The following is a 20,594-nucleotide window of genomic DNA, read 5'->3' as shown; positions in this document are numbered from 1 at the left end:
TGCAGTCATGTGTCTGGTGGTCAACAGCCAGATTTCAAAGCTTTTCCTTCATATGCTTGATGCTGTGCTAAATGCTGCAGAGTGCAAGGATGAACCAGGTATCGATTCTGCCCATTCAGTCTGGAGAGTGAGGAGTATGTGGGCAGACCAAAAAGAAGGGGATAAAAAAGAAAAGGAGGTGCTCCAGGGGACAAGTGAGCGCAGAGGTGGGCACCTATCAGAGGAAAGGGTGAGGAGCTGGGAAGCTTGCAAGAAAACTTCTAAGAGGAGATATTTGAACGGAGCCTGAGGAGTGACAGAATTAGCTTTCCAGGCCCTGGGCCCAGAACAGCTAAGGCAGGGAAGGATAGAGCACAGTATTTTGGCCAGGTTGTAGGCAGGTCAGATGGATGAATGCCCCGGAGTGTGGGTGTTGACTTGTGTTTTGGATTACTCTTGACAGCAGGATGAAGGAGAATAGTGAGTAGAGAGAGTAGTAAAGAAGCGATCACAGTAATGAGACTCCAAATCACCAAGTCCTGTAGGTGGTGAAGGATGGAGAGAGATGGACAAATTCAACTGATATTTACAAACGGTGCCAGATGCTGGGTGACGGGAGCAGGAGGAGCAGGTGGGTGGGGGAAGGGTGTGGGTTTGGCTTTGGTCCTCATTGAGTTTGAGAAGCTTGTGTGACACTCTGGTAGGAATGGGGTCCAGCAGATGGTTGGATAGTGGTTTTGGAGATTAGTAGAGAACTCTGGGCCAAAAGATATGCTTTGGGGAGTGACTGAAATTTTAAGTGTTACAGCACTCAGTCTCTTTTTGACCCTATGGACTGTAGCCCGCCAGGCTCCGCTGTCCATGGAATTCTCCAGGCAAGAATCCCGGAGTGGGTTACTATTCCCTCCTCCAGGGGATCTTCCCAACCCAGGGATCAAACCTGGGTCTCCTACATTGCAGGCAGATTCTTTACTGTCTGAGCCACCAGGGAAATGATAGGAGTGGCTGAAATTGCCGACATTTAGGAGTCAAAGAAATTGCATTCAGAAATGAGCAGATCGGGAGAATATAGTCACAAAGCCATAGGGGAGTTCTTGGTTAGAAGATCCAACATAAAAAAGACACAGCGTTTCCTGCACAGCCCCAGTACAAATAGAAATGAGGTTTGCTGGGGCAAGGTTCTTCTCCTGTATTGACCCAGGGCCTAGCATAACATCAATACCTGAAAAATATTTCATGGTTATATGTAGGGACATGCATCCCATGGAATAATACACCATCTCAGTGAAGAATGGAGTAGATCTATCTGTATTGATATAGTAAGAGTTATATTAAGTTAAAAAAAAAGTACACACATGTTAATGCTGTTATGTGTGTGTGTGTGTGTGTGTGTGTGCGCACGCTAAGTTGCTTCAGTGGTACCTGACGCTCTGTGACTCCTCAGACCGTAGCCCACAAAGTTCCTCTGTCTATGGGATTCTCCAGGAGTGGGTTGCATGCCCTCCTCCAGGGGATCGTCCCTACTCAGGAATCAAGCCTGAGTCTCTTCTGTCTCCTGCATTGGCAGGTGGGTCCTTTACCACTCATGCCACCTGGGAAGCCCATAATATCACATATAGTTATATAAGTGATAAATGTATCTTTTTTTCTGTAAGGATAATAATAGCTGATACAAACAAAGCACTCAGAGTGTTCCAGGCACATGTTTAATCCTTTCTGTTGGGTAGGTACTACCGTGATCCTGTTTAAACAGATTGGGAAATGGGGACACAGAGTGTAGGATCCCACAGCTAGTCGGGGACAGAGGCGAGAGCTGGAGACAGGCAGTGCATGCTTTCCACCACCACGATCCTGCTTCTCACGCAGGTAAGTGTTAACTGAGAAGGGCTCGGGTGGGACATGGTGGAGAGAAGTTTACTTTTATTTCATACTCTGGAGTATTCAGAACTCTATTTTACCACATGCATTATTACTTTCATCATAAAAAAAGCTAACTTAAAATTACTCTTTTGAGAATTAAGCTTTAGGTACAAGGTGACAGCGTCTCTGGAGACCTCTCGGGAGGTCCTGGGGGCTGCCTGATGACAAGGGGGACGGGCGTGGGCTGGCTGAGGACACAGTCCAACAGGCTTGTGAAAGGAGCTACAACGGGGATAACTGGTTTGCTTTCCATATAATTCAAGTCGGGCACAGGCAGCGTTGAAAGCACAGTGGCCAGTCTCTGGCTTGGGTTTTTCCAGGGACTTTTTCTTTGGTCAGTTTCTCTCACTTGGACATTCCCCACCGTGGATTCCTGCATACATGGCTTCAAGGGCTTCCTTCCACGGATTTCTTTCTTTCTTTCCTTCTTTAATTAGGCAATACAGTCCTGTAACTGAAAAAGTTAAAAGCAGTTTGAAAGGGGTAAATGAAAATCCTACTCTCAACCTCTCCGTTTCCATCTCGACCCTTGTAGCTACTGCTTTTCCTTACTTTCTTTTGTAAACTTTCAGTGATTGCTTAGGCAAACTCAAGTATATATGCACATATATATTCTTTTTTTTTTTTCTTTTGGCTGTGCCTGTCCGCATGTAGGAGATCTTTGTTTTCTGACCAGGGAACACGTATCTATCCTTATTTTTATTTCTTTCCTACACACCCAGAGTCGCTGTTTTTTCTTTTCTAAATTGGCATGCACAGAGCTTTCTCATTTTCTCCCCCTTTCTTTAGAGCTAAATAAGTCCCTGTCCATTGGAGAGTTTAAAGGGTCTTCTCTGAGTGTGTTCCCTTGACCTCGTGGTTGGCCTTGCTGAGGAGTCTCCAGGTTTGAACCAGTGTTTCTTCTCTGCTCCTATATATTTAGATTTCTTTCCAGTCAACAACTTCCTAGCATCTGACCGCATTTGTACCCACATTCCCCTTAATGACGGGTAACCACAGGCTTTTTACTTCTTCGCCTTCTCCTCCAGGACACACGGTGAGGGCCAGCCCTTCCCTGATGGCCCTGGGGTAGCAGCTCACACCTGTTCCTTTTCCTGGTTAAAAACGGGCTCAGAGTTATTTCCATTTGAATCTCTTGTCACAGGCAATTTTCATCTTCTTGGAAACAGGTGTGCTGAGGTGGACCACCCCCCCCCCCCCGCCCCGCCCCAGGTATAAATGGTTAGAGTTTAATTGTATAAACACCTGTTGATGGAGCCCTGCGTTGGCTGAACAGGTATGAAGTTACGTGTTTCCTTTCTCTTTTTGTTAATTTTTTAACCTGTGTTTTATCACAGCTCTGAATTTGTTGTCTGATTGCTAACTTCCAAACACTCTGAACCAGCTCCATCATGGAGGAGAGGAGATTAGGGGAGGAGGAAAAAACCAACCTGCAGAGATTTCTGTAGCTTGCCCTAGAGAGGCAGGATCATCCTGCTTTAACAGCCATCCCTTGGGGTGTGAGCTGAGCAGGGGATGGCGATATTCCGTTTTAATGAAGGTGTTGGTGTTTCTCCACCAGTTTAGCCTTCACAAGCGTTTTCTCCCCGGCTTTGGTGATCTGCCCTGGAGTGCTCCCCTCTGCTGCCCGCAGGCCCACCCAGCTGGAGCTTGCCATGGACATCAGGATTGGAACCTTCCAACGCTACTCCTGCAGGGAAGGAGACAGGTTCAAGCTCAACAAGGGGAGCTGAAGATGCTCCTGCAGCGAGAGCTCACGGAAGTCCTCTCGATGAGTCCGGCCGTCCTCCCCGTTCGGCAGAGGGTGGAAGCCGTGCACGTCCAGGGTCAGCCTCTGTGAACACCATCTGCTGCGCGCTGTCCACACCATGTAATTCCTATCGAGAGTCTAAATACAGGGGAGCAAACACTAGGACCTTTGCTGTGTCTGTGGGCACATATCCCTTTCCATGGTGTCTCGGGGGGAAGGGTTTCCAGGTGTTGGAAATTATATTTGAGGCTTTTGTCGATTATTCAGTATCCTAGTGCAGCGAAAGTACAGCTAGTTATACTTGGTGCTATAGTGACATGTGACATATAGTGACATATGTAACCAGTGACATGACCTGGAGCTGTCTATCCAGCTGTCTGTAAATGAATAAATATGATGTTTGGGGCCAGAAATGAAGCCAGGGGTACTGCATGCTGTGGTAGCAAATTTCCTGGTGAATGATAAATACTAGCAAGTTTGTCAGCCAAGAACAAGCTGAGTGGGACTGAGGCAAGAGCTGTCTGGCCTGTGACCAGTGAAACAGCAAACAGATTTACATCTCAAAATGGCCAGGAGTTGGATAAATCCACAGGTGAAACCTTACAATGGAGTGTTAGGAGCCTACCCTGAGGAAAATGCTCACTCTGGTGTTTTTGGAGCTTTGGAGTTTTAGTACACGTTGTAGCCTGGTGTGATGTTATCAAACGCTGTCTTAACACAGTAGTTAACTGTGTTAAGTTAACTACTTAAGACAATTAACTACTGTCTTAACACAGTAGTAATTATGACAATCTTTTATCCCCACCCTCTATGCGAAAAAAATTAAAAAATTTTAACAAACAATACCTTTTTAGTAATTTTAGGAGTCCCCAAGAACATTTTTATTTTTCAAATTCAGTTTGGTGACTGTGTCATGTAACATTTAGAATAAAAGACTCGGTAAGTGAAAATTGGCAGATTGATTTATTCAAGTGAAATTTGTGATTGTTTTTGATTGAATTGATCAGTTCAGTTTAAATGTCCAGCCGTTTAGTGGCAGCTAATAAGAGGACAATGGGGAATTCTTGGAGGAAATGAACTATACTTTGGGAAACATTTCTCATCAACCTCTAATTATAGGAAAAGTGGGTGCTGCATAGCCCCATCCTTTCTGAACCTTGCTTTCCTCAATGGGCTCCTGGCTTTCCTTTCCACCAATAAAATGGAGTCATTCTTAAAAGATCTACCCTTTACTGGGTGCCTCTGTTTTGTTTTGTGATACACAAAACAGGATGTCGGATAATATATAATATGACATACTTATGGGGGGCAATACTTATACCAAAAAAGTATTCATTGTTCATCTGAAATCCACATTTGATTGGGTGTCCTGAATTTTTATTTGCTAAATCTAACAACCTGGTGCTAAGTGCTCATAAAAGTGTATTGAGATACCCCCTCGATTTGTAGGGAGATATTATTCTCCTCATTTGATGAAAGACGAAGTATTAACACGTTAAGTGATTTGCTCCAAGTCTCGTCGGTAAATGGCAGTCACTCCTGCTCCCTGGTTGGCTTCAAAGCTTCCTTCTTTTCATGTCCCCCTACCCCCGCTGCTCCCCCGGTTCTGGCCCTCCATCTTGCTGTCTGGTAAATGCATTTTCAGCATCAGCAGCTCACTTTGATGAGTTACTATTTGCTCCTTTTGGTGTTTAGGTCTGAGGACCATATGGACTGGGGGCAGAGGCCCAGGTTCACTTAGAAAGTGTGCCCGGGTTCAAACCCACCTGCAAATAGGCTCTTGGAAATTGCTTTCCATGCTAAAAATGGAAATGAAGACTTTAATGTAGATAAAAGGAAGGTGTGATTTCAGTTGTCATGAACCTCAAAACCTGGGAGTTAGAAATTTTCTTTTTCCTTTTAGTGCCAGGAGGATCCCGAGTTGGTTGATAAGATAATGCAGGACCTGGATGCCAATAAGGACAACAAAGTGGATTTTAATGAATTTGTGGTCATGGTGGCAGCTCTGACAGTTGCTTGTAATGATTACTTTGTAGAACAATTGAAGAAGAAATGAAAGTAAAGAAAAGAAGTAAGATTATCTAAAGGCTGAAATATATCCATAGTTACTTATTGTTCGTCTATTTCTTGCAGAGCCGTAGTCACAGTAATGCCATTTATAAGTATAATATACATGTATTATAATCAGTTGCTAGGATTATTAGGTGATGTATATGTTAATAAATTGATTTGGAATAAATATTCCAAATCTTGTATGCCCTACTTGGAATTTTCCTATGTGTATGGAATTTTCCTATTTTTATTGAAGTGTAGTTGGCTTTCAATGTTATGATAGTTTGAGGTCTATATCAAAGTGATTCAGCTATATATATGTGTGTGTGTGTGTACATATATATTCAGATATATATATATACACACACACACATTTCTATATCTTTTTCAATTTTTTCCAATAAAGGTTTTACAAGATATTGAATATAGTTCCCAGTACTATACAGCAGATCCTTTTTATTTACCTATTTTTTATATAGTAGTATGTACCTATTAATCTCAGTGAAAAATGTTATATGCTTTTTTTGTCTGTTAGAGAGCATCACAAAAATTAGCTCTTTCAAATGAGACTAGAACTTAGCAGATTTCTCACAGATGTTCATCACCCTTCAATTGTACTTTGAATTTATCCTATTAAAGAAATAAAGTTGTTCTTGCACCCTCTTGTGATTCTGCTTCAAGAGGAAGAAGCTGTGGGTCTGGAAGCAGAAAGACCGAGAAGTGGGAGGAAGTGCTGGCTTTCGCAGTGAGTTAGCTCAGGGAAGGGCTAAGTCCAGGGCTAAGGTGTTCAGCCACCCTTGGGGGCTGGTGTGGAATTACTGACTTGCCCCTGGGGTCACGTAATTCTGAGGCAAGCATCTTCCGCCTTTTTCCTGGGTTTCCTCTGGGCTGAGTTTCCGTGGCCCGTGGGGAGGAGGGCTTCTTGCACCTGCTCTGGGCTCCTGTCCCTTCCCCGTCTCTGCAAAGCCCTCCCATGGGTCCTGCACCTCTCACATAAACTACTGAATCAGGATCTACTAGGAGGAAACTCCAACTGTGATGGATCCTTTGGAGAATTTAAGAAAGGGAATATGGTGTGATTATACTTTTAAGTGCTTGTCCCAGCTGTGGTGTGAAGAAAGAGCTAGAGAGAGGGTAAATGTGGAAGAGGGTGACCTTTGCGGAGGCCATGGGCTGTGTTCTGAGGGAGAGACAGTGGCATCTCGGGCTGGAATCTGAGCAGGGGAGATGAAAAGAAGCAGTTGGATTTGCCATCTTTCGGAGGTGAGAGTGATAGGGCTTGCGGAGGGATTGGTAATGAGGCGTAGGACAGAGAGCAGTCCAGGACCATAGTGTGGGCACTGCTATTGCCTATCTGATATCCACTCCACCTTTCTTCCATATGATAGAGCCCTGGTTTGTGCAGGGTAGCAATGTGCTGAGCTAGAAAGTCTTATTCCCCAGCCTCTCTTGCATCTGAAGTGGAGCTTGTAACACAGTTCTGGGCAATGAGAAATAAGCAGAGAGCTACTAGGAATTTCTGGGAATTTCTGTTATTTCCATATAGGCTGTGTGCCTTACCTTGTTCATCCTTTTCTTTCCGTTGGCATGTAGCTGTGAGGCTGGAGGTGGGGCTGCCATCTTGTGACCATGAGGACAGAGAAGGAAAAAGGAGGAGCCGGGACATTGTTGGCTGAGAGGAACCAACTAACCACACAGCCCTGGTCCGCCTGCCTCTGGTCCTCTTGTTATGTGAAAGCAAACAAAAACTGCTCCTTGGTTAAGTTGGATTCTGTTATACACAGATAAACATAATCCCTAATATTTAGATTTTGACTCAAGCAAATGATGAATTTTACTGAATAGGAAAGACTCGGGTAGGAGCAGCTTTGTGTGGGCACATATGGGGAATAGCTCTGTTTGAAATCCCTGTTGGACATCCAAGTGGAGGTATCACATGAGCAGTTGGATATAGGACCTAGTGCAGATCTCAGATTAAACAGGAGACTGGGAATACAGATTTGGGAGCCGTTAGCATCTAGACGGTGTTTAGCCACAAGATTAGAGGAGATCATTTAGGAGGAGAATGTGGATAGAGAAGAAGAAAGGTCCAACGGTTAGCTCTCAGGAAAAAGGGAAGCCAGCAAATGATACAGCAAAGTCATGGTCAGGGGGTAGAAGGAAAACCAGGTGAGTATGGGGCTTCAGGAGCCTAGGGAAGAAAGTTTCTGGAGAAGGAAAGAGGGTGAAATCCACTGAGAGAAGGAATGAGTTGAGAACAGAGGCCTGCCCTTGACTTTTGCCAGGACAGGGCTCATCAGTAAACCAATGACCCTGACCACGGTGTTCTTTCCAGAGTGCCTGTCTCCCTATTTCAGGCTTCCCTGGTGGCTCAGACAAGAAAGAATCCGCCTGCAATGCAGGAGACCTGGGTTCAATCCCTGGGTCGGGGAGAGCCCCTGGAGGGCATGGCAGCCCACGCCAGTATCATTTCTTGGAAAATCCCAAGGACAGAAGAGCCTGGTGGGCCACAGTCCATGAGGATGCAAAGAGTCAGACATGACTGAGCAACTAACACTTTTATCTCCCTATCTGGCTGATGGTAGGTGCTTAATAACTATTTAATAAGCAAATAAAAGAATCTGCCAGTTGTTGATTTTTTAGTACTAAGTAAGACCTGTTATTTTTTTCTTTAAATAGGATAATATTTTTTATTTCCCTTAAACCAATTCTGAACAGATAGGACAGAGAGAATTTAGAGGTCAGAACATTCTAGAAAAGAAGTATTTATTTCTTCTATCCCTCAAAAGGTTGGAAGAAAAAATGAGAAGAAAAAAATTGAACACTTATTTGAGAGATATTTAGGATTTTTTTCTTACAAGAAGGTATATTGCTTATACAAGAGAAGGTCTGACTATTTCTCAGGGGTCTTTAAACTTTTCATTTAATTTGGTCCCCAGGTTTACATATTCTTAAGTAGGCCACTAATTTATGAGAAGTAAATCCAAAAATTTCCCACATTTTATTCAAGTAGGGACATTCTCAACAGGGAGAAATAAATGGAAAAACAATGTTCATTTCATGGTGTTTCTAAAAATCTATCAAAAGTGAGGAAAAGCAATTTTATGTGTCAAATTAGATTTCAAATGAGTAAGAATTACATGATGTACCAAAAGCTCTTTTCTAGTAGAGACTTTGTTTTATGTGTGTGTTAGGTATTTACAATAAGTTTGCAGGAGGCAAAATTGATTATTGCTTCTGCTCAGAGGCACTGGCCTCGCATTTCTGGAGCTTAAATGAACTTTAAAGAACATTCAAGGGTCATCTCTAAATTAGCACATTCTGATGTTTAACATTTTCTCAGTGTGGTTACTGGAAGACAAGGCTTATGGAAGGCAACAGCCTATGTTTGCTTGGGGCCCTAGCCTGGATGTGTGACTGACAATACAGATGGCTAGAAAGCATTAACAAAGCCCCCAAACCTTGAGTTTTAATTTTAAAAAGACAGATTTTGTATTTGCTTAAGAATCGGGGACTGAAAGAAGGCTTTCCGGAAGCAAAGAAACGGGGAGAAGATGTTAAAGAGAGAGAATATGGGCCAAATCGCGCAGGTCTGAAGTCATAGGGCATGTTGGAAACGCTGTTATTGGGGTCTCCTGGGGTGTGGAGAGCAGGAAATGGGGCTGGAGAGGCAGGGCTCAGAATCAGAAAGGACCTTGAGTATTAATATGAGAACTCTGAAATTTATCCTGAATGTTACGAGAAACCATTTTTTTTCTTATTACTTAGAGCAGTTTTTATGTTTCTACATGTCCCCCTAAAATATTTGACTCTTTAAAGCAGTGTTTGGTGTGTTTTAAAAATTACTGATCTTACCTTTTGGCTGTGCTGGGTCTTCGTCGCCGCGCGGGCTTTCTCTGGTTGCAGTGGGCAGGGGCTCCTCCTCGTGGTACTGGGGCTTCTCGCAGCGGCTGCTCTGGTGGAACACAGGCCCTCGGGGCATGGGCTTCCGCGGTTCCAGCACAAGGGCCCAGGAGTTGTGGTGCATGAGCTTTCGTTGCCCCACAGAACTTGGAATCTTCCCGGACCAGGGATCGAACCCGAGTCCTCTGCACTGGCAGGCAGATTCTTGTCCCCTGTACCACCAGGGAAGCTCCTAAAGCAGTGGTTTTGAATTCCAACTTCACATGACATTCACCCAAGGTGTTGCATAAAAACAGAGATGAATATGAGCCCCCCTCCCACTCAGATTCTGACTCAGTTGGCCTGGGTGTGGGAGAAGACGGTGGTAATGGTGATGGCCTGGGCACCTCTGGTCCAGCCTGGATTCTGCAGCTCATGGGTTTTATCCAGCTGACTCTCTCCAGTTGGTGCCACTGCCTGCCACCTGGAGAGGCTATTTTCCCCTCGACTTCTCCACCTTTCTCACTTTCTTATCAAGAAAGGGGATGCTATGAGGTCATTACATACGTGTTTTCAAAGACTGTTGTCTACAGTGAGAAGTGTCTACTGTATAATATTAACTTTAAACAGGAGGTGTTTGTTATGGTCCCAATTTGGTTTTTAAAAAGTTATATAACATGAGCTTTTAAGATACTACCTTGTTTCTACTTGCAATTTGTCACTTTCTTTATCCCAGTCAAGAAAAGTAAGGCTAAAAAAAAAAAGAAAAGTAAGGCTTCCTTACAAAGTGAAGGCTTTGTGAAAGTTGCCTGAAAACCACTAGTCTTCCTAGCTTTTGTTTTCCAGAGCTAGAGCCATTAAGGTAATTACATGAGAAGTGTCCAAGGAAAGTGTCAAGAGAAATGGAATTATTCCTGAAGAATGGATTTCCCCAGAGCTTTGGAGGAGAGACATTTCTGGTCCCCAGACAAGTGCAGGCCTCATAATGCTATTGCACAGTTAGCCTACAGTATAGTGTAAACATAATGCACTTTTATGTATACTGGGAAACCGAAAAGTTTGTGACCTGCTTTATTGGATAGTCACTTTATTGCAGTGACCTGGAACTGAACCTGCAGTATCTGAGGCATGCCTACATTTACACATTAAAAAATTCCTGTTTCACCCATCTAATAATGTTTTAGAACGTAAGACACATGAGATTCCCATTTGGGAATATGCTCCCATTTGGGAACATGGTCCCATATGCTCTTCATAGACAGGCTGACTGACAGGCTTTGGTATTGTTGACATTGTCAGGCTGTCTAGGTTTGAGGTGGTGACAACACAGTCTCACAATCACACAAAATCAGGAATGTCAGGAATGAGATAAGTAATCATTTGGCTATTTTGTCTTCCAGAGGTCAAGGGGAATTTTAGGTCTAAAAAACCAGAAATTGACTGTATAGCAAGACTGGAATTGACAGTGCACCTCAGGACCCAGTGTTTCCACTGTGTTAAAGTTCTAGTTTCCTGTTGGTGGGCATTTAGGCTGCTTCCCACTGTTTTGCTGTTACAAGCGGAGCTGCGCTGACAGTTCTTAAGTGTGTATCTGTGCTAATGCTCGGGAGTCTGCACCAGTCTGCTCTTGCTGTCATAACAAAAGCCACAGACTGGGCGGCCTAAACAGTAGGAGCTTGTTTGCTCACAGTTCTGAGGGCTGAGGAGCCCGAAATCAAGGTGCCATTCAGCCCCGTTTCTGGTGAGAGCTCGCTGCCCATTTCACAGCTGCCTTCTCGCTGTGTCCTTACCCCTCTCTCTCTTCCTCTTCTTTTCTTCCTTCTTCCTCTTTTTAAAAGGCCGAAGTCCCATCAGATTAGGGCCCTACCTTTGTGCGACCTCATTGAACCTTAATTACCTCCTAAAGCCCCTATCTCTGAAGATAGTCACAAAGGGACTAGGGCTTCACCATATGAATTTTGAGGGGACACAAGGCAGTCCTGTAGGGTTCACTCCTAAGACTGGAATTGACTTGTGTCCAAGGTAAATACATTTAAAATGTTACTTTGTGAAGCGAAAGTCACACAGTCGTGTCCGACTCTGCGATCCCATGGACTATAGCTTGCCAGGCCTCTGTCCATGGGATTCTCTAGGCAAGAGTACTGGAGTGGGTTGCCATTCCCTTCTCCAGGGGATCTTCCCAACACAGGGATCGAACCCAGGTCTCCTGCATTGCAGGCAGATTCCTTACCAACTGAGCTACTTGGGAAATGTTACTTTATGGTGTTGAATTTCCATCCAGAAACCTTATACCAATTATAGTCCCAGATCTCTATGTGAGTCTTTTTTTTCCCCATCTTCGCTAACATTGGATATTATCCAGCTTTATTTTTTGCCAATATAATAACCTTTTAAATTTGCATTTAAAGACTTATAGATGTTTTGGAGTGTCTTTCTATATGCTTGCTGGCCATTTGTGGTTCTTTTTCTGAAACACACGTTTGACTTCAGTTGGCTTTAGGAGCTGAGTCCACTGCTGAGACTCCTTCCCACGAAGGCGCTCACACATGCTGTCATGATGAATACAGTGCTCTCTTTCACTGGAGTTTGCCTAACTTAGGAAGGACAAGTCTATCCAGCTCCCATGAAAGGTTATGTTTTTGCTGTTGTTTAGTCACTAAGTCATGTCTGATTCTTCTGCAACCCCATGGACTGTAGTTCGCCAGGCCCCTCTGTCCATGTTACTTCCCAGGAAAGAATACTGGAGTGGGTTGCCATTTCCTTTTCCAGGGGACCTTCCTGACCCAGGGATCAATTCTGAATATAATGTAATGCTACTTACTTCTTCAACATAGAGCACACTCACCTGGAGTGATACATAAACTTCCAGTAAATGCACCTGGTTTCAACATTATAATAATCAGCAAGAAATATACTCCACAACCAGCTGCTGGATTTCCAGCGACTATGGGTACCCGTGATGTCAGGAAGTTCCTGAGTGCTCATCTGGGGCTAAAGAAAGTGGAAAAGCACTCTTGAAAAGTGTTACTCTCAGGAGGGGTCTGTTTGGAATAGTGTTGACTGTCTTGAGCAGTGCCTCGCATTTAGGGCCAAGCACTCACTTGATACTTGGGCAGAGAGCAGTGAGGATGAGCCCACAGCAGCATCAGTCAGCAGGGTGTGGCTTTACCCTAAAACTTGCAACTTCCACGGGAAGGGAAAATCTGTCACTTCTTCTTATTATAACAGTAATAAACGTTAACTGTTGGGTGAAAACATGGACATGTTCTTTTAAAAATGCCATGACACACCTAGTAACAATAATCACTTAGTGATACCATCCAATACAAAGTTCACAATCTAGTTCTGTGGTTGTCTCCTAATGTCTCTTCTTGCCCTTGGTTTGTCTGAATTAGAAACTAAATGAGATCCACACATTACATTTGATTGTTAAGTCTCTTGAATATCCTTTAACCCTCAAGAGCCCTCTCTCATTTTCCCGCTATGCCCATGCTGCGGAATTCAGGTAGTCCTGTGGAAAGGCTTACAATGAGGAAACACAGAGGAAGTTCACCTTCCCCCGACACTCAGGTAATAGATTTGGGGGAAAAGATGAAAGTGGTAGTTCAGTGATGGATCGAGGAAGGACTGAGGGAGTGAGTAGGACTGAAATTCAGCCCCTGCCACACTGTCTGCCTGGCTTTTTCTTTTTGGCCACAGTGTGTGGGGTCTTATTTCCTGACCAGGGACCAAACCTGCACCTCCTGCGTTAGGAGGCAGAGTCCTAACCACTGGACCACCAGGGAGGCCCCTGCTGCCTGGATTTGAGGAAGAGGCTAAATGTCTGAGATGGAGAAAGGACAAAGTGGGCCCTGGGACAGGAGAAAGGTGAGAAAGCAGAGAAAGAGGATGACGGAACTGGAGAGAGAGAAGAGGCTGATGAAACCAGATGGACGTTCTCTTCACATCAAAGCAGAAGAGTCATCTTTTCAAAATGGAACAGATTCCCCCTGAAGAGTTACAAATTTATCTGGTTTATGCTTTTCCTTATAAATTTTCATAGTATGTATGAAGATTGGGCTTTGTCTCTCCCAGAGTCCTGCCTTTAATTTCCTGTTGTGGTTCCTCTGAATGTTTTATTATCGATTTTGTTGTCTATGAGTTAAGACAGTGTCTTTACCACTTAGTGGCTGAGGCAACTGCCCCATTCAGTCTATTTGTGGTTCTCTTAGGAGTGTATGGCTTTAAGACGTCTGCTTCCTTCTTACACTGATAATAAGAGCAAGGCAATAGGACCCAAAGTAAGGATCCTGACCCACAAGAAATGAAATGTGCAAATACGTGTCCTTTTTCAGTGGTGTTTGAATCCTTCAGGTCTTTTCTGAAGTTCTGGGTGAGATGCATTCTAAAGCCCAAGTTCCTTGTCCTGGCCTGCGAAACACAGGTTTCTGCATCCCACCTACCTCCGCAACCTCATCCCACACTGTGTTCTCCCAAGCTCTAGCCCACTGGCCCCTTTCTGGGGTTCAGGTGTGCAATCGAGGCTGCCACACTGCCCTTCCTCTGCCCCAGATCCTCAGGGAGTTGGCTCCTCACCTTTCTTGTCTCTTCACATGTCCTCAGGATGGCTACTCTGGTCTCTTATCTAAAGGACTCCCCCCTACCCCGCAATCATTCTTGGTTCTTTTTTCTTGTTTTATCTTCATTGCACTTCTAGTGTTATCTGGTCTCTGGGTTTGATCATTAAGTGTCTTCTATGGATTAAACGTTTGTGTCCTCTCAAAATTCATATTTTGAAGGTCTGCTCTCATACCATGTGATGGTATTTGAAGATGGGCCCTTTGGGAGGTAATTTTGTCATGAGGGTGGAGCCCTCATGAATGGGATTAGTGCCCTTGTTAGAAGAAATAGGAGCAAGGTCATCTCTCTTTCTCTCAGCTATCTGAGGACACAGCAAAAAGGCAACTGTCTGTAAGTCAGAAGGAGGGCCCTCACCAGAACCCAACCATGCTGGCACCATGACCTCAGATTTCCCAGCCCAGAGCCGTGAGAAATAAATATTTGCTGTGTAGGCCCCCAAGTCTATGGAACTTCTCATAGCCCAAACTGACTACAAGGGTCTGTGCTCACCAGCTCATGAGATCCAGGAGAGTAGACCCGAGCAGGCCTTGTTTACTGCCATTTCCCCAGCCTCTAGAGCAATGTCTGGAAGGTAGTAAATACTCAGACATGACTTACTGAACGTACTGTGAATGGAGAGAAGTTCCGAGTCTCAGAAGGTCAGACGGCCCCACCGTTCCCTTTACATTTTGGTCCTTCCTGGTAATAAACTAGGCCTCCACAACTCCTCTCGGACACAGCCGACTGCCTGCACAATCATTCACCTCAAAGCCTTGGGAAGTTAATGACCCAGCGGTGGCTTAGGTTCTTGAAGAAAACTGCTGGAAAACTGACAGAAAATCCAAAGAGCGTTTTGGAGATGTGAGACAAGGATTTGAGTTTTGACATGTGAAATGACAGGCATAGAAGGGGGGCTTGGGGGATGAGGACTGGCCTTCTTTCAGGTCAGGCCTTGTCCCCGTGTCTTAACCCCTGTTGTGACCCTGAAGCTTCTCAGCAAGCTTACAAAGTAAGAATTAGTATCCCCATTCTTACATATGAGGAAACTGAGGCTCAAAATGGTAAAGCAAACTTTTCAGGATCAAATAGCTGATACGTGGCAAAGCCAGGGTTCAAGCTAAGGTCACGCTGACTCCAAGCTGTGTGTGTATGTGTGTTTCTTATCCCCCACCTCTGCCATCTCTGCTCTGAAGACATGGGCAGGGGTGGGGATGGAGCGAAGCGGGTGCTGGCATTACACAGATATTAAAAGACCCATGAAAACTGGATTGAAGATCACCTCCCATGTTCCAACCATCTATTGATTTCAAATATGCTTTGGAAGCACCTGAGGCAGAACAGGCTCTGCTCTCTTGAAACAAAGGGTCTAGCTCACTATCATTTTAAATATAATATAAACAGACATGTGGTTTAGTATCCACATGGTTTATTTCTCACCATTCTCCTGACAAATGAAAATTATTTAAGAACACACTGTGTACACAGATAAGAAAAAAAATGTTTTAAATGATGCACAACAAAATCCAGCAGTGTAGAAGAGTGCACGTGAGCTCTTGCTCGCTGCACAGACTAAATTTAATCACTTATTTAAATAGTAATAAAAATACAGTCTTTTATGGATCTTGTACAGACTACAAAAGAGGGAAATTATTACCATATGTGATTTTTTTATTAGGCAGTTTTCTTCAATGAGCTGCACTGACAACTCCAAATACAGAAGCAGAAGGCTGTGTATTTTAAAGGAATTAATGTCGCGAGTTAGAGACTACACAGTATTACCACTGGCACTTTTCATCATGGTTTGTGCACACCCATGATCATCTTATATACCATTACATTTAAAAAATATATGTGAGTGACAATTTTATCACGTTCACACACCATGAGCTGGTTAAGGAGGCAATGCTGCAGTTCCCTCCCGTAGTGCTTTGCTGTTGATAATAAGGACCGTTCATTGTGGTTAAAGGAAATTAGACATCAATATGGTTAAGTTGTTCAGATTCATTAAAGGCCATCAGTGGCCACCACTGGGACAGTGAGTTCTTTTGCAGTGTATATATCCTTGAGGCAAACACCATCATTGGTTAAACTTTTGTCTAAAAAGTCAGTTTCTGTACTGAAAACTATTTTCACAAAACCGAAAGCAACTAAGCTGTTTTAATGTACTTTTTCTTCTCATTAGCATATTTATGACCAAATTCTTGGAAACCTTTGGAATGTACTCTCTTTTTAATATGTGCTCCTATTTCGATCTCACCCACTTAAGATCACCACCTAATAGGCTTTAAAGTGGTGGTGAGAATTTCACCAGGGAAACCCTTTGCTCCTTGGGAATGTTCAGCTGCTGGGCAGTGATCTAGAACCGCGACAGCGCAGAGCTGGACTCGACAAGCACACTCAGGAAGCTGTTGTGCTGTGAGTGTCATTTCAGAGAATCTTTCCAAACTGTGCACATAATTCACAGTTATGTGAATGGCACAGTGGTACTATTGCTATGTGTTGAAGAGGGCCAGTATATGATGTTCTCTTCCATGTTATCTGTTTGCTAGAAAGTACTTTGGGTCAAGGTCATTATGACTAGTGCCCTGGGACATTCTGTAGTCTCTAAGAATGTCTGTGGCCTGTGAACAGATTCTAGTTGGTGATCTTCCATGTGAGTATCTGTTTCATGAGGGCAGTCTGAGCCAGAATCACAGAAATCCAAAAACATTTCTGGAGGGCAATCCTGGCAGTGCCACTGAACACCCTGGATAGGTTCTGCTCCACATTTATCACACTTGAAACTCGCATGTTGCACAAATCCACTTTCAGCTTGCCTTTGCTGAAGTTTTTCTGTGTTGTTGTTTTTTTAATTTTAATAACTCTAATATTCCTTATATTCAGGGAAATTCCCATGTTGTTGTTGTTTAGCGGCTGAGTCATGTCCGACTCTTTGAGACCCCAGGGACTGTAGCCCGCCAGTCTCCTCTGTTCATGGGATTTCCCAGGGAAGAATACTGGAGTGGGTCTGTTTCCTCCTTCAGGGGATCTGCTCGACGGATCGAAGCCACGTGGATTCTTTACTGCTGAGCCGCCCTGGAAGCCCCCACTTCCTGTATGTAGTAGGAATATTGTCTCCGTCTGATGCCTCCTCAGCAGCAGTGTTTATGGGCCTATGGAGACGGGGTCGGTCATCATCTTCTCCCGCATACAATGGTGGCTCATGGGCAGCCATGAAATGGAAGGTTTAAAGAGGTGCTTTGCAAAGGGTGCTGTCGTCTGCTTGTTGAGGACTCTTAGAGAATGTGTATCCTTCAGTGTTCTGCTTGGGACTGGAAGGCCAGATTTAGTTAGTTTTTTTTTTTTTTTAGTTTTTCGTTTAGTTTTATGAAATCCTTCTGCACTCAGCTGGCAACCTGTCTGGCTGTTCTGTTGCCCCGTTCATCTGCTCTCTTCTGCTAGCGTCGAGACTCTCCTTCCTCAGGAGGGTATTTCAGGAGTAATCGTTCAACCTTCTTCTGGTTTTCAGCAGTCCACAATTGGTTAAATGTATCATCACACAGGTGTCCTCTTATCATCTGAGGACGACAGTTTGAACCTTCTGGACCATCACTCAAAGGTAATATAGAGTATGAGAGGGACTCCCAATCCTTCCTAGGATCTAAGGGACATTTTGGTCTAGCAGGTAAACCTACTTTATCAAAAACTAGTTTAACTCTCCTAGTATGTCTTTTATGATTTAAAAATTCTCTTTCAAAGTTCCCAAGGCTATTGATTAATTGGTCCCATACAATCTGAGGTGCCTGAAGAACTCTCTGTGGACATGGAAGCCCTATACCAGCCTTCTTCTGGAGTTTTCCCACACATCCAATGGGATTTTTAAGTGCTTCTCTCTGATGTCTGCCCAAACTTTCAAGGTCCTGAACTGCTTGGGCACGCAGCACCTTGAGAACAGCAATCGTCTGTAACAATCTCTGATAATTTTCATGCAGCGCTGAGCACCGCAGGCCTCTCTGGCCACTGTGATTGCCCTCCGGCCCCACCTGGCACCGGCTCGGGAAGCCGCCCCAGGGAAGCTCGGCAGAAGCTCCGGGGCACCTTCCCTGGTATTTTTACACAATAGGGACCTCTATAAATTATAGCTGTTTGGCCCTTCAACTGCAAATGAAACAAAGACCATCACTGGGCCATCAATAATCTCCCCCGTGTAGAGGAAGTGGACATATATGCAGCAGAAAGATGCCTGAAATTTTAGAATTTGATTGTTTCTCGAGTAATCTTTTTACTTGACAGAGTTAAATGTAAGTGCTGTTGCACTTACATTGTCTCAGCCTATTTTGAAAATGAGATAATGCATCTTCAGGGTGGGAGAGAGAATTGTCCCTCCTGACACATTTTACACAGTGATAACAGAGCTCTGTGGGGAAAGGATGAGCCAGGAGAGAGAAGCTGCTTAGAGCTGCTGCTTTCTTTCCAAATTGCGCTGCAGAGTAGTAAACTATCAAAGCCACACACAGCTCCCACTTCCATCGACATGATAGAAGACTACTTGAAGGCCAAAGCAGCCTGGGCTCCGTCACAAAGGAGGGCTCTTTTCATATCTGGATGGAGCTCTGTAATCCTCTGCAGACTCCCAGCATCACTTACTGTGTTGGAAGTTGACTATTTGTCTGGCTCTTGTGTTTCCTTCACTATTAGTCCGAGCCACAGTAAGAGGAACTTACCATCAACCTTGTTGATGGATGCTACAGAGAGAAAATTTAAAGGGCTTGGCTGTGGAATGAAAGCTCCTGGTTGAATAATGTTCCAACACATAGGAAAAAAGTTGGTCTTTGAGTGATAGATCCATCCTAGATTTTTACATGGCAGAGAGAAGCTAGGTGCATATTGTGCTTTTCTTTGCTGAAAAAAGTTCACAAATGGGGCTTGATGTGTGTGTGTGTGTGTGTGTGTAATAGTTTGTGGTGAACAGTGATCTCCGAAGAAGATTTAGCAGGACCCAGGGACCAGGCTTGCTCACTCAAGAGCTTTTGTGCAGCAGAGTTTTATTAAAGTGGAAAAGGGACAGAGAAAGCTTCTGACATAGACATCAGAAGGGGGAACGGAGTGTCCCCCTTGCTAGTTTTAGCAAGCTGTTTTATGTCTGTTAGGAAAGGTATTAATCAGATAGGAGAGACACCTCAAGGCTGAAGGAGTTTCACCAGGCCCCTCTCCCACAATAGGCGTTTTTGAGGTAGGATGGCATGAGGTATGTCATCCCCCAGCCGTAAAACAATTGATATGAACAATGGTTTGTTGAGCTATTATCAGCCCAAGGTTTGAGAAAAGAAAAAAAAAAAAATAGTTTTAGGTGGAACCATTTTGAAGAAAGGCAAGTTCCTAAGCAAATACATAGTTTCATTTACACAGCTTAAGAAAAACATTTCCATGAGTAGTTTGTTTCTTCCTGCCACTTAAGGGAAGGATAAAAAAATGTCTGACACTTGCAGCCTATTTCCTCTGTTGGGAGACCCCTGGCCTCTCTTCCTGTTACCCTCATGTGTGTGAGTCCAGCTCACCTGGAAGCCAAACCCCACCCCCCTGCCTCCCTGCTGAAGGAAGGACGAGCATGGTGTTAAGGAGAGCTATCAGAACAGATGAAAGGAGACACGTGTGCACCTTCATGTGAAGAGGCAAATGGTAATAAAACCATCTTGGGCGTCAGCATCCTAAGATGCTCCTGGTACCCATTGCTGGCCTGCTCTTCCTATAACATAGTAAAGACATCTTAACATGTTAAAGAAAAGCTACTCCTCTCCAGAGTAGTTTTACATCTTTAAATCAGAAATTTGAGAACTAGGGAAGACGCAGTAAGTTCCAAATCCAGTGTTTCCTAAACTCTGGGCAGAGCAAAGCCATCTGTGAGGCCTGGCCTGGACTCTGCCTCTAGTGGGTGGGATCTCTCTGTTGAACAGTCTCTCTGCTGGGTCTTGAACTTGGGCAGATGTGGGGCCCTGACTAATGCAAATCTGCATTTTACAGAGGAGGAAATTGAGGTCCACAGAAGGGACCCGAGAGCCTCTGGGCACAGCAGAACCAGGACTGAACTCAGTTCCAGAGCACATCAAAACCCAATCAAGCTATGTTTCCTTTGCCAGTAGGCACAGATCTTACATTGTGGGCTTTAGGGCCACAGATCTGAAGATTTGGTTGTTCAGAGCAGAAGGCAATTTGGATCAATTGTCCTGTTCAGTCTGCACCAGGAAGCTCTTTACTGAGCTCCTGACACCCTAGAAAAAATGCCATCACCCAGCTCTGAAAATGACTGATTAGCATGTCAGCTGGGGCTGCTTAAACTTTACCTTTAGGTTATCTCTCTATTTAATACCTCGGGGCTCTGTTCTATTGATCGCTGAGTCTGACTCACTGCTGATGTTTTTGAGCAATTGACCAT

The 20,594-nt window shown here is 44.2% G+C and overlaps 1 protein-coding gene and 1 pseudogene across 1 annotated transcript; one reads left to right on the top strand and one right to left on the bottom strand.

Annotated features, from left to right (window-relative positions):
- Positions 1-1,809: 1,809 nt before the first annotated feature.
- Positions 1,810-5,705, top strand: S100Z (S100 calcium binding protein Z). Its single transcript, XM_043921122.1, is given in 5 exon segments — positions 1,810-1,845; positions 2,928-2,935; positions 3,461-3,615; positions 3,618-3,682; positions 5,553-5,705. Coding segments are annotated over 5 exon segments (417 nt in total).
- An 11,011-nt stretch (positions 5,706-16,716) lies between these two features.
- On the bottom strand, positions 16,717-20,594 carry LOC122705861 (annotated as a pseudogene).

Source organism: Cervus elaphus, chromosome 12 (assembly GCF_910594005.1).
Source record: "Cervus elaphus chromosome 12, mCerEla1.1, whole genome shotgun sequence".
NCBI lineage: Eukaryota > Metazoa > Chordata > Mammalia > Artiodactyla > Cervidae > Cervus > Cervus elaphus.
The sequence above is the reverse complement of the archived record's forward strand: the minus strand, read 5'-3'. Positions and strand labels throughout refer to the sequence as shown.